The 13,572-nt window shown below is 33.3% G+C and overlaps 2 protein-coding genes across 2 annotated transcripts; both read right to left on the minus strand.

Moving 5' to 3' along the window:
- Window positions 1–9,306: 9,306 nt before the first annotated feature.
- Window positions 9,307–10,623, minus strand: LOC111438093 (putative disease resistance protein RGA3). Its single transcript, XM_023076036.1, has one exon. It carries the CDS (start codon window positions 10,621–10,623, stop codon window positions 9,307–9,309), a length of 1,317 nt encoding a protein of 438 aa, XP_022931804.1.
- A 602-nt stretch (window positions 10,624–11,225) lies between these two features.
- LOC111438094 (putative disease resistance protein RGA3) lies at window positions 11,226–12,612 on the minus strand. Its single transcript, XM_023076037.1, has one exon. The coding sequence runs from the start codon at window positions 12,610–12,612 to the stop codon at window positions 11,356–11,358; it is 1,257 nt and encodes a 418-aa protein (XP_022931805.1). The 3' UTR covers window positions 11,226–11,355.
- Between the last annotated feature and the right edge of the window lie 960 nt (window positions 12,613–13,572).

Here is a 13,572-nt window from a genome sequence, read left to right on the forward strand (position 1 = left end):
AAACAGAGATTTTTGCATTTGGGACCCGGCCGGAATGGACGCAGATTGAGTCACCAACTTGTTCTTTAATGGATGTCATGGTGTTTACTTAAACGGAGGGCTGCATTGGATTGGCCAAAATAATCTTGGTCCCGATGTCATTTATCGTCTAAATATGGAAGATGAGAAATACGAGCAGATTCCTTTTCCTAATGATGACGGTTATTTTCCTTGTATTGGAATATTTAATGGTGCCATTCATTTAACTCTTTCTATGGAGGGGTACAAGTATAGGGTGTGGAAGATGAAGGAAGATGGTTCGTGGATTAAAGCATTTAGTGTCATCGTACCATATGTCAATAAAAATATACTTTCCTTCTCAAAATCAACAGTGGAACCGATTAAAATATGTAAAGATGGAAAGATCTTGTGTCTTTGTGCTGGAGTTGAATTAGTGTTGTATAATCCCACCACCAAGAAGATGGAGAAGTTAATAGATGATACAACTGCCAGAGATTTTTCGGTTCACAACATTGAATGCTTTAATGTTAACGTTCTTCTTGATATTTTAACAGGAAACTTTTGAGAATAATTTGTTGTATTAAGCCTTCTAAGATTGAAATTGAGATTGAGATTTATTTTGATCATAAGTGTTATAGTTTTGATTATAAGTTTTGAGAATTTAGTTTTGATTATAAGTTTGAGGAGTTGTATTACATTTGGTTTAATTTGATATAATAAAAATAAAATAATTTACTAAGACTAATTATTTAAAATTAAACTATAATAAAAATATTATAAATATGGTAACAAAAATAATATTTATCTTATAAATATGATAACAAAAAAATAAATATAAATAAAATTTATGTGTGAAATTTTGAAATAAATTATTTGATTTTTTTTAGGTATTTTAGATATTTTGTTTTTATACCTCTTATTCTTAAATATCTTAAATAAAATATTTATTAAAATATTTTTGAATATCTTATTTCAAATGAATATATTGAAAAATGACGGTCATTTTTTTTATCGGAGTATTTAACGGCGCTAGTAGTACGAGTAGTAGAAAACGAAAGAGAATGGTTTATAATTAAAACATTTATTTTTAGTTTCTAATAAAAATAAATAAATAAAAAATGATTGAAAATATTCCTTAACTCAAAAATAATTCTTATAAAAATATAGATTATAATAAATTAATAATAATTTTTTAAAATTATTTTATTAATTTTATTTTTATTAAATAAAATAAGAGTACTTATCAAAATTTGCTTAAAATAAATATTAGTGGATTTAGTTTTAATATTATATTTAATGAATAATGGTGTATTGTATTAAAAAAAAAATTGTAATTAGATATTGGTCGAGACTGCAATTTTGTAACCGCAAAAGATCGTGCCAAGTGAGCTTTCTCGTAACCGCAATTTTGTAAGATATCGACCTATTTTAACTATTAAAATTGATCGTGCTTGGTTCTTAACCCTAAGTGAGCATGCACTTATCTTTATTATAGATTTTAACGTCTATCTCGTTTTATGACGTTGAAAATAACATATAACATGCATCTAACATGCTTTATATAACAATTTATATCACTCATGGAACTCTAAACATGCATACTATACATTATGACACTTATAACGTACTTGGAATGCATAAAACATGCTTAGCCTATGGTGGAATTTTAAATCTATATGACATACTTTATGCATATACATTTTCTATTTAATTTAAAACATACATTCATAATGCATATTTAATTAAACACGCTAAAGTGGATTGGTCTTGGCATTTTAAAACAAGCAATTAACTAAATTATTACATTAATAATTAAAATAACTTGAACAGCTTCCGAGGATCACGAACTGGGCGAACCAACCCTTAAAAATGTTGAACCGGACCCCAAAGGAAGAAAAAACACCCGAACCGCCTCTTCCATCTTCTTCTTCGATTCAGCTTGCTATCTCTTCCATTTTCGATCAATTACAACCTAAAATGAAATCTAATGACTCCATAAAAATTACAGATCTTTCTTCATGCATTAAAGCCTATATACATTAGGCTTATTACAATAATTGTATCAAATGGAAGCATAAAAAAATATCAAAACCAAAACTATCCACTTTAGCAACCACAAAATTTCATTCATGAAATGGTACCCACCATGATCAAATTAATGTAAATAAAGTGTCTAAAACATGCTCTGATACTAATGGATGATGTTAATATAACACACGCGTAAACAATTTGGATCTTAGGCACTTTTAGAACATCAATTATAGTAAATAACTAGCATGTTCATAAGTATTAAAACTTAATGAGTTTGAATACTAACCTTTTGTAGTTCAAATTTCTTTTTCTCATGAACCGGTTTCGAACCACCACTAGTGTCTTCTCCACTATCCTCCGGCCTTAGAACAGGATTGTGGAATCCGGTGAGTGACTAAACTTGGGAGAGATTTTGTATATATGAAGAGAGTGTTTGTCTTAAGGTTTTCCACCAAGAAGACCTTTCATGCACCATGATCACTCTATTTATGTAACACCCGCTCAGCGTCAACGCGATTCACAGGAGTTACCACTGACCTCGATAATAAACTTCGACAACCAATGATAAATTTCAAAAGATATTTCCAAAAACATCAAGTAAAACATTTAAAACCAGTGCTATTTAAACTTAAAACAACCGAAATAAATTCTTGACAGCGAAAGCATAAGTACACAAAACAGACCCAGACATGGATTCCCAAATAATCTCTAGCCCGCTGGTCTCGTCCTCGTCCTCGGTTGGCCTGCATCAACTAAATCTGGAAAGAAAAGTTAAAAATAATTTTGATGAGTAATTAAATTACCCGGTAAGTAGCCAACTTTATCTTTCATGAATTCATAACTAATGTTTCCAGGTGTTTTTAAATTTGATTCGTCATTGACTCCTAGTTTCTCTTACTAGGGTCATCTGTTCATTAATGAGGTATCTCAGCTACCTCCAGCTTAGCATAGTAAATGTTTTTAAGTTTTATTCGTCATTGACTCCTAGTTTCTCTTACTAGGGTCATCTATTCATTAATGAGGTATCTCAGCTACCTCCAGCTTAGGTTACTGACTCTCTTTTGATATGCTTATCTAGAATTTTCGGACTCATATGTAAGACTCTCTCTCGGTCAAATACGGCCCGTCTACTAATTTCTCTGGCAGCCTGTTTATCTCATATACCAACGGTCAGGAGTACTCATGCTCCCTGACTTAGCACACAGCGCGTTGGCCAGGAACTCCGCGGGAATTAGTAGACTATCATACTCATATAAATAAGCCATAGCTCAACCACCAATAAGCATATCCTAGAGTCATAACCTTTCCATTAACATGCATAACATACTCATAGTTACTGCATGCTTTCATACATGTATCATGTTCAACACATAGAACATTCTCGCAATCATTTATATCATGCTTACATCACAGGCAAGCAGTCACAATATACAATAAACACTCAATATCATCAAAGCTCATCATAATATACTAAGCTCTTAATCAAGTAAACAACATACTCACATGTTGTAAAACAAGTTATGAACTAGTTCAAAGATCGATATGCTACTTACCTGGTTTCGAATCCCTTTCTCTCTTGAATGTACATTTAATAGGGTATTTCAACACAATTCCTTCCAATTAGACCTATATTTCACCATTTTCAAGGTAAGTATAGGTCAATCTAGGTAGAACAGGTCAAAACGAATCGAACGGGACAAACCGGGAATCGAAATGATGCTTCACGCACCCTCACATCCTCGGTGTGTCTGTCCCATGCGCTAGGAGCACGCCCAGTCGCGGCTCCTCACGCGCCTGCGTGTAGTGCACGCGCTTCTTCTTCTTCCTTGCGTTTTCTGAAATTTTCTCATCTTTTCTGTTAATACCTACTATATCTCGAAGCCATATCCTNAATAAACAGGAGTTCATGGTTAGCTCAGGATTAAGATTGAGTTACCTAGGTCATCGAATGAAAAGAAAATCAGTCTCAACAGTAAACGACATTATAAAGTATGGTGGTTTTCTTCATGATCCGATCTTATGCAATAATCATTACATAGGACGCCCCCACTTACATGTCTCCACATGTACAATTTAGTGATCACATTGTTTATATCATATACAAAAGTGGGTCGTATCCATAGTGTCCCTAGAATAAGGTNAGATTTAAAGGTTCGGTGATATGGATTTTTCGTTACCTTTGCAACAACCGCTTAAATCAGCTTAGTTTAGAGCTTCAATGGCTGAAAAGCCTTCACAATCATCTCCCCATCCTCAGGTTTGCACGTTGTCACAACAAACGCCAAAGAACCTTAAGGTTTTGCCTTTTCCTCTGTTTCTTCGATATTATTTGGTGCTTCCTCGTCGGCCTTGCCAACGCCAACCACCATCCATAACACTAACACAAAATAAAACCACCCTTCTTCATCCCACACCTCCATCTTCCTCTCTTTTCTTTCTTTTCCCTTCAATCCACCTGTCCATTCTTCCNGTTCAAGTAATCATACTATAGCCAGAGTGTTCTTAGTTTATTGGATTTAGATTAATGCTCGTAAATTCAACTTTATTCAATAACAATCTTTACTGAATAAACAACAATAATAACTTTATTGAAAATAGAATATGTTTTTGTTTACAAACTATGAGTTTTAGAACATAAAACCCAACAAAGACTATCCAGAACCGTTAGAGCACAAAAAGATATTCACATTCATTACACTATATGAGCACCAGAAAGATATTCACATTCATTACACTATATGTTATTATCTAATGAAGGAGAACTAGAGTCTTTTGATGAGACTTCGAGGAGGTTTGACTCCTTTTCTTTTGGAGTCTTTGTTCGATATTTGAGGATTTACCAATCTATTGGCACAACTTAGTTTAAAGCATGGCTCTGGTACCATGTTATACGAACACGACTCTCCACAATGGTATGGTATTGTCCACTTTGAGCATAAGCTCTCATGGCTTTGCTTTGGGTTTTCCCAAAAGGTTTCATACCAATAGAGAGAGTATAAACCCATGATCATTTCCTAAATTAGCTGATGTGGTTCTTTTATCATCCAACAAGGGATCAGGTTGGGAAAGTTCACGAGAATGATTGGATGAATGAAATGACTTATCTCTATGTTTTNCCACTCAAACTTGTGGGGTTTATTTGGCAAGCATGCAAGTTTGGTTAAATAAAATTTTGACACCTCACAATTCCACTAACATGTATTTTTCCATTAAATGAAGTCAACATCATTTTAATTCAACAATTAATTTGAATAATTAATTTCAAATTAAGGTAACATTAAATGATTAATTAAACTATTTAATTAATATTTANAGAATGATTGGATGAATGAAATGACTTATCTCTATGTTTTCTTCTTCTTAAGGAGGTAGTTATTCTCCGTATTGAGGACCATCCTTATTCCCATGCACCCCTGTTTTTTGGCTTCTTCTTCTCCTGGTATTTTTTTTCTTTCTTTTTCATAATGAGAACTATAAAGCAAAACAAATAAATTCATCACTATTTAATTTTAAAAATAAAAAAATTAAAAATTTATTACACATTTAAAGACGAAAATAGTGTAACGGCCCAGATTCACCGTTAGCCGTGGTTGTCTTCTTTGAGCTTTCCCTTTCGGGCTTTCCCCCAAGGCTTTAAAATGCGTTTGTTAGGGGAACGTTTCTACACGCTTATAAATGATGGTTTGTTCTCCTCCTCAACCAATATGAGACATCACAAATATATTCATGTAAATTAATATTATTGTTCAATTCATTTCACTCAAAAGCTTGCAACTTTGTTTTAAGGTTCATTTTGAGATGAAACAAATAAGAGATTGTTTCTGGAAGATGAAACAAAATAAATAACCAACGAGATCTTTGTAAGGGAGCTTGCCGAGTCGAACATCGAAAATTTGCTCGCCCACCTACCACTTTCAATATCTTCCTCTATACGACTGGAAATTGTCTCGTGATCATTTTTGGTTTGTCCAAGTAAATAAGGTTTGAATTATTCAATTTTTCCCATTTCTAAGATGTGAATTTATGACCATCTAAAACTTCAAGTAAATAAATAATTTGTGGGCTTTGTTAATTTAATAAGCCATAGTAAATATAGTAACAAAATTAATATAATTGTTCAAATACAAGGTTAATAAGAAAAGAAACTAACCAAAAATAAGGATTTCTAGGGTTCAAAATCGACCTATGGTACACAAAAAAAAGTTTTGCCTCCTCAACTTAGGTCAAATCGGGACATTCATAAATTATGAAACCAAATTTCAAAATTTGAAATGGCTTCTTTGGAAGCCAAATTTCAAAATTTTTAAATTCATTAAAATTTTCAAATTTATAATGGGTGTTCGGCATAGGGAGCTAGCTCGCCTGAGAAGAAAAGGGGCCCAACGGTGTGGGAACTGTTTGGTAAGCCCATACTCGCACGTATGGGCTGTGTGTAGAGTATATGGTACACATCCAAGCTGCTCATTAGGATAGTGCCGCAGGAAAAGAGACTAATAGGATAGGTTCCGTCATTGCATTTGCATGTTCTTGCATTTATCCCCAGATAGTGGGTCACTCACTGAGTAGTTCTTAAAATACTTAAACCATGCGCTACCTCTATTTCAGGTTAAGGCAAGACATTCCTATACGGTTGACGACGGTATCACAACTCGAGACTATGACACATGCATAGAGTAGTTGTATTATTTTCTTAGACTTAGGCTAGAATAGGATGTTTTTAATTTAAACATTTGTTTATTTTATTTAATCTTTTCTTATGTCGTTTTCAAAAGTGTTTTCAAACCAGGTTAAGTCCATGATTATATTTTATGAAAGTTTAAATGAAGTATTTCCACCTTTAAAGGTTTATGATATAAATTAAATAGAAAATTTTGGTCATTACAATACTACCCACGCCTAGATAAGTTCTTTCTTATAGGAGAGAGAGCAACCCTCGTAATTCTTGCATAATTATACCATTCCTCCTGACATTTTTACAGCCAAGGGTATGCCACCAAATTTTTTAACACGTTCTTCTCGAATTACATCAGGAATTATTGGTAATTCACTTCCAAATGCACATTTTTCAAATAAATACTAACAATGATCACGTGGTAAGTACCTCAAATGATATCTATAATTTGTCTCCATAATTTCTGCTACTTTATCACTCCCAGTACTTCCAACATTTTGATTGATACTTAATGCAACAATTAATAAGATATTGGTGTTGTTTAGATATTGATACTTAATCACTCCTAGACATGATCAAATGTGCCCTCCAACCTAGTTTACTTTTAACCATTGAAAGGTGTTGTTTAGATCAATTTTTCTTTTTAGAAACAAAATTAGGAAAAATAGAGCCCATTTGAACCAATTTAGAAAAGTTGGGACAATTTTTTTTTGTCCAAGGCATCTGGTTGAGAGACTTAGAATATGGATTTAAAATGTTCATTGCAAAATTTTATGTCGCTCTTAACTGAAGTTATTGATTCAACTCCTTCATGTCGATAATCTGAAAAACCTATTCATATTACAAGCCGACTAAAACTGAAGGTCGGATTATAAATAGATTGATTGTAAAAATACTAAATTTAATTTTTATTCGTGAAAACTTAAACTAGTTAGAATTTTGCTCATGTTTAGTAAAAAAATTCCAACCAAACGAAAATAAAAAATAATTAGAATTTCCATACATATGACATCTAGAGTACATGCAAATTGAACATTTTGGTGGCATTAAGCAGGGTGCCATGTGGGAGCCCGTGAGGTACTATTATTCATAGGTTCGACTTTTGTTTGCCCTATTTAAATTCTAATTAAATTTTTTATGTGATTTAAGATCTTACAGAGAAAAATTAGTATTTTTAGACACCTTATTTACACGGGAACTTTAAACGAAAGAGCATGCGTCAATCATGTAAGTCACCGCATGGTTTTAGGAAGCAATACTTATAGGAATCGCTTGGTATAAATGCATGCTAGGGAATTTACCTTAGGTGGTAGCTTTCCAGGAATGAATTTAGGTAGTCTAATTATTATGAGTATGAATGTATTGTGTAAAGCATATTGAGAATTATCTGAGTGTTGCAATTATGCTTTAAGCTTCCGCGATATATATATATATATATATATATATGCATATGTTTAATTCATGTTGAAAGGAAGATGTGAATTTGTGAACTCCGCACTTCGGGTGCTTGATGGATGTTATCGCCCCATTAAGCATATATATTTAATTTGTAGGAAATATGTGTGATGATGCTAGTTGATGGTTGTATGCAAACTCAGTTATTTTTGAAGACCCATTAATAAGTTAAGCCTAGCGATTTGTGGTTAGAAGTGACACTGAGTCTAGATATAACGTTTCGGGCTAACAGATCACCACGGCAAATGAAGTACCTTAGGAGTGTTCTTAGGCTGCTAGTTGTGTGAACGGTATCTATAGCTTCGTGGGTGGACCAGGGGTTCCTGATCAGTTCTCACTACTCCTTAGCCATTTTCCATGGAAAAAGTGTCCCCACGCCGTACAACCTATTAACTACATGGAAAAGGGTTGGTTCGTGCCCCCAATAAGGAGGACTATCCTGGGCTATGAGAAGCAAAAGTATTTCTTATTGGGTATATTTACACATTTACTCCTTTCCTCAGTTCAATTTCAATTACCATATACATTGATTGGAAAAAAAAAATAGTGCAAGATGGTTGAAAAATAAGAGGTTGAAATTGATTGCAATTCAATTTTTTTAAAAAAAGTTATCCATGTACTCAAAGCTAGACGAAACTAATTACAACATTACTAATTTTTTAAAACCTACATATTTAAATCTTCATAATATATTCTAAATTGCTGAATACTTTTAAAAAAAATCAATAAACCAATTGATAAATTAATAAAAATTTGTTAACATAACTAGAGCGGCAAGATCTCCATTCATAGATTGCAAGTTTGAATCTTCGTTCTTCATGTTCGTAACATATTATCCCGTCACTTCTTAACAATTTAAAGATCAAGTTTGAATCTTCGTTCTTCATGTTCGTAACATATTATCCCGTCACTTCTTAACAATTTAAAGATTTAAACAAGCTTAGCTTGATTTAGTTTTATTTTTATTTTTCAGTTTAGTTTTGATTTGGTTTTCAACGTAATCAACCAAGAAAGCATAGTAATTAATGTAGTAATAGAATTAATACAATTGTTAAGGTACAAAGAATACCTTTATAATTTTACTTAGGCTAATGAAAACATTAGAAAAAGGAAGTATAAAGAAAGGAAACAAATATAAAATAGTTATTCTAGAATACACGAACGTTGGGTACATGCGAAACTTTTTCCCGTTCAACACTACCTTCACCAACTTCAAGCTGGGAACATTTATACACATCCAAACGATTCAATCTAGTTAGATTTGACATAGCTTCTTTCGAGGGCAAGTTTTTCAAATTTCTGCACTCCGACAACTCCAATGTCTCCAAAGATGTAATGTTTCCCAACCATTCTGGCAAAAATTCAATGCCATTAAAACTCTGAATATGCAACGATCTTAACGAGGTGAGGAGCTCAAGTTGTCGAGGAAGTTGTGTTAAACTATTAGTTCCTGTTTCATGCAACTCAAGAACTTCAAGTGAATTGAAGGGTATGAATCGACTCCAATCACGACCCTCCATTGGCCCTTCAACTATTAATCTTTTCAAGTTATGAATACCATCGAGCCCCTCTGGAAAATTATTAAAGTTTCCAATGTGTAATGAAGACAAGTAGGGCAGATTTTGCAAATTTGGAGGGGAAATATCATCACGAAATTCGCCTATCCACAAATTTTCAAGTGAGCAACAACAGTCTAACCAGTTTGGCAGCTTTACCAAACTTGTACAATCATAAATGGTTAGAGATCGAAGGTTTGGAGGACTTTGAAAACTTGAAAGTAACCTTACATTAACCGTGTCAGCTTCCAACCTTTGACTATGAGTTGCAAAAATGTTTGGAATATTCGTTAGTTTGAGACAAGAACACATGGTTAAGTTTTCGAGATGAGGAAAAGTTGTACAATTCGTCACAGTAGCAACATCTTTCCATTGCTCTAAACTGACCATTCTCGAAATTTCAAATGTTTTCAATTTAGGAAATAAAGTTTTACTGTCGCGATAATTCCCGTAAAACTCATCTCCAATACTTTTTACACCTCTTAGGTTATGAATGTAAAGAACTTCAAGTTTGGACAACTGTCCCAGTATTGGTAAAGTTTTACCTCTTTTGCAAGAGTGTAGCTCAAGCTTAATTAAGTTTTCAACAAAAATACCACTGGGCATAAGTTCACTTGCAAAGTTAAGAATACGCAATCCTTGAAGGTTTATGTGTGGTTGAAGCCCTTCCAACACATTCAAATCATTATCACCACAGTCTTCTCTGTCAAGACTCCATTCAAAATTTAGCACAGAAATGCTTTCCTTCTCTACCAAATTTGCAGTCATGGCCTCCTTTTTACTTTTGACTTGCTCGAGTTGTAGAAGGCTTAATTGACCTTTAAGGTTTTTTAAACGTCCAATCTCCTCAATCTTATATCCTTCATCTGACCCAACTACAAAAATAGAAAGCGTTTGAAGTTGAGTCATTCGACTTAAATGTTTAGGCATTAGCTTAATTTGATCTCCGTTACACAAATCAACTTCGAAATGCCTTAGGTTGATCAACTTTCTCAACTTTGTTGGAAGTTTTATACTCCTTCCAAGCTTCAAAGTCTGCAAATGGTAAAGCAAAGCAATAGATTTTGGTAGCTCACTTATTCATGGCTTTGAAATGTCAAGACACCTCAAATGCTTCAATTTACTGATTGTGTCATGCAATTCAGTTATGGACTCATAATCAATAATTAAAATGCGCAAGTAGATGAAGTCAGTGATCTTATCTTGATTACCAAAGGGTACATTTTCACAACAATAAAATGTTCTTCTTTGACGAATCAAAAGAATTTCATCACCATGAGATTTTCCATCGGTTATAAGGTCCTCTCTCAAATGTTGATCATTTGAAATAGCACATGCAATCTCATATATATGATCATGCATCTTACAATATTCAACTTTCCCTCTCTCATCCTTGAAAACAAGGAGCGAGACAACAAAATATCAAAATATCTCGCTCCAATATCCTCCATTGTTACATTGCTTCCATTGGGTAGTTGAATAAATCCTTGTGCTACCCACATTTGAACAAGTTCTTCTTTGAGGAACATGGAGTCTTGTGGAAAATTTGAACAGAAGGCAAAACATTGTTTCAACGAGGAAGATGGTAGGCGGTCCACACTTAATTTGATTGTGAATAAAATAAGATCTTCCTTTGCTAATTCAATTCTCACTGGATTTTCCAAAGTCAGATTGCAATTCCTCATCATTCTTGCATGATTTCACCATTCCTCCCAACACTTTCACAATCAATGGTATGCCACCAAATTTTTGAACAAGTTGTGCTCGAATGACATCAGAAATTACTGGTAATTTACTTTCAAATGCACATTTTTCAAATAAAGACCAACAATGATCATCTAGTAACTGCCTCAAATGATGTCGGTATTTTGTCTCCATAATTTCTGCAACTTTATCACTTCTAGTAGTCACAACGATAGCACTTCCCATATTTTTATTGATCTTTAGCAAACAAGCCCTCAACTCATTCCAGAGAATGGGTTCCTCATTCCAAACATCATCGAGCACAACAAAATACTTTTTGTTACTTAGCAGATTTTGGAGCTCTGGAAGAATGATTTCCTTTTCATCTGAGCCACCAAATGTAGGCTTCATGTATCCCACGATTGCTCTTAAAATTTTGTTGATTTTAAAAGGATCAGACACGCATACCCATATAAAAGTATCGAAATTCTTCCTTATCATTTCATGATGGAAAATCTCCTTCACCAGAGTTGTTTTTCCTAACCCACCAGTACCAACAATGGGTAAAACAACTAGAGTTTCTTGATTCTTAAGGGCAAGTAGGTTACCCACTATATTTAATACTTCAGTTTCCCTTCCCATAACTCCAATTTCATCAGAAAATGAGTCCGTTTCTCGAGTTTGGTAAATATCAATTTCAGCTTCATTGGATATTGTAGCAACACATAGGGATGGACTTTTTGTAGAAATAAACTCATCCAACGTTTTAGAAACAGTTGTGATTTTATTTGCCATTTTGAGACGAAAAGCAAGGGAATTTTTGGAGAATGAAAAGAAATTACGTACCACCTTATCTTTCTCGATTTCCACTTTGCATCGAACGTGTTCATAAGCGAGCTCATCGAGTAAAATATGAGCTTCAAAGACGATATCTTCAAGCTTCTTCACCCATAGCTTTTGGGATTCAAGGTCTGCCTTCATTCTATCAACATCCCTTAGGATGGCTTGCACCATGAGTAAAGAGTCCTTCAGCTTTGAGAGTTCCTCCTTGAATCCCCATGTCAGGCCGATCTGCTCGGCAACACTTTCTGTATGGCAAAGGTCCACAGGAACTCCGCCATGTTTGTATCGTCTCAAAGTTTGCAATTCTGGGGGATTTGTGTGTGTTAGAATGAAGCATACAGAAATCCCATCTAACCTCCTTTTATAGGACATGTTTAACAAAGTGGCCTCCAATGAAACAGTAACCACAATAATGGATGTTTGAAAAGCAAGGAAACCACGTTTCTAAGACTTTATTTTTATGTCTGCATTCAAAGATTTATAGTAGGGGCCATATTTTTAGGCTTTTTAAATCAATTTTGCAGTTTCAAACCAAAATTAGGAAAAACAGAGTCCATTGAAACAATTTAGAAAAAAATGGGACAATTTCTTTTCCATCCAATTTGTTTTTGTTTATATTTTAAAAAACAAATCATTATAAAAATATATATATTATTCCTTGTTTTAATTTTTATTTGGGTGTTCAACTTTAGATGTCTTTGGACACCGAAGCCAAAGAAAACAACAGAGAGAACGATAGCTTCCAATTTGATTTTGCTGAAAAACACTGTGGTTATGTTTCTCGTCTAAAACAAATTGTGACCGCAAATATTGAGATGGCACAAATGGTCAGCTAAAAAGTACGCTCCGGTTCGTATTAGTAAAACATGAATAACCTAACAAAACAAAAAGCCACATAAAAAAGGTAAAAAAATCTTTAAACTTTTTTTTGTTTCTAATAAATTTATTTTTATTTTGTAATCAACCTTCGTGTTGTTTTTATTTTGATTTCAATTTTTTCGAATTTTTTTATTTTATTTTTATTTTTTTAATTTTGATATGGACTTTGATGGCTCAAAATTTGGGTCGTGACACTCGCTTTGTTAGTTGAATTCTAAGCGGCTTATTAGTTGAATCACGAACATCTTTCTAACTGGTTTTGTTAAATTTTATGAGGCATGCTAATTGATTCTCGAACAAGTTTTCATCTTTTTAAGTAAATAGAAAGTTCTATTATTTTTTAATTAGGGTAAAATAGAAATTTAGAACAAACTTACCAAACAAAAAATTATAAAATTATAAAAGTCAAATCTCATTTCCATCTTTGGAAAAATCATTAAAATAATTGATTTT

The sequence above is a fragment of the Cucurbita moschata genome, unplaced genomic scaffold, assembly GCF_002738365.1.
Source record: "Cucurbita moschata cultivar Rifu unplaced genomic scaffold, Cmos_1.0 Cmo_Scf00071, whole genome shotgun sequence".
NCBI classification, from domain to species: Eukaryota; Viridiplantae; Streptophyta; class Magnoliopsida; order Cucurbitales; family Cucurbitaceae; genus Cucurbita; species Cucurbita moschata.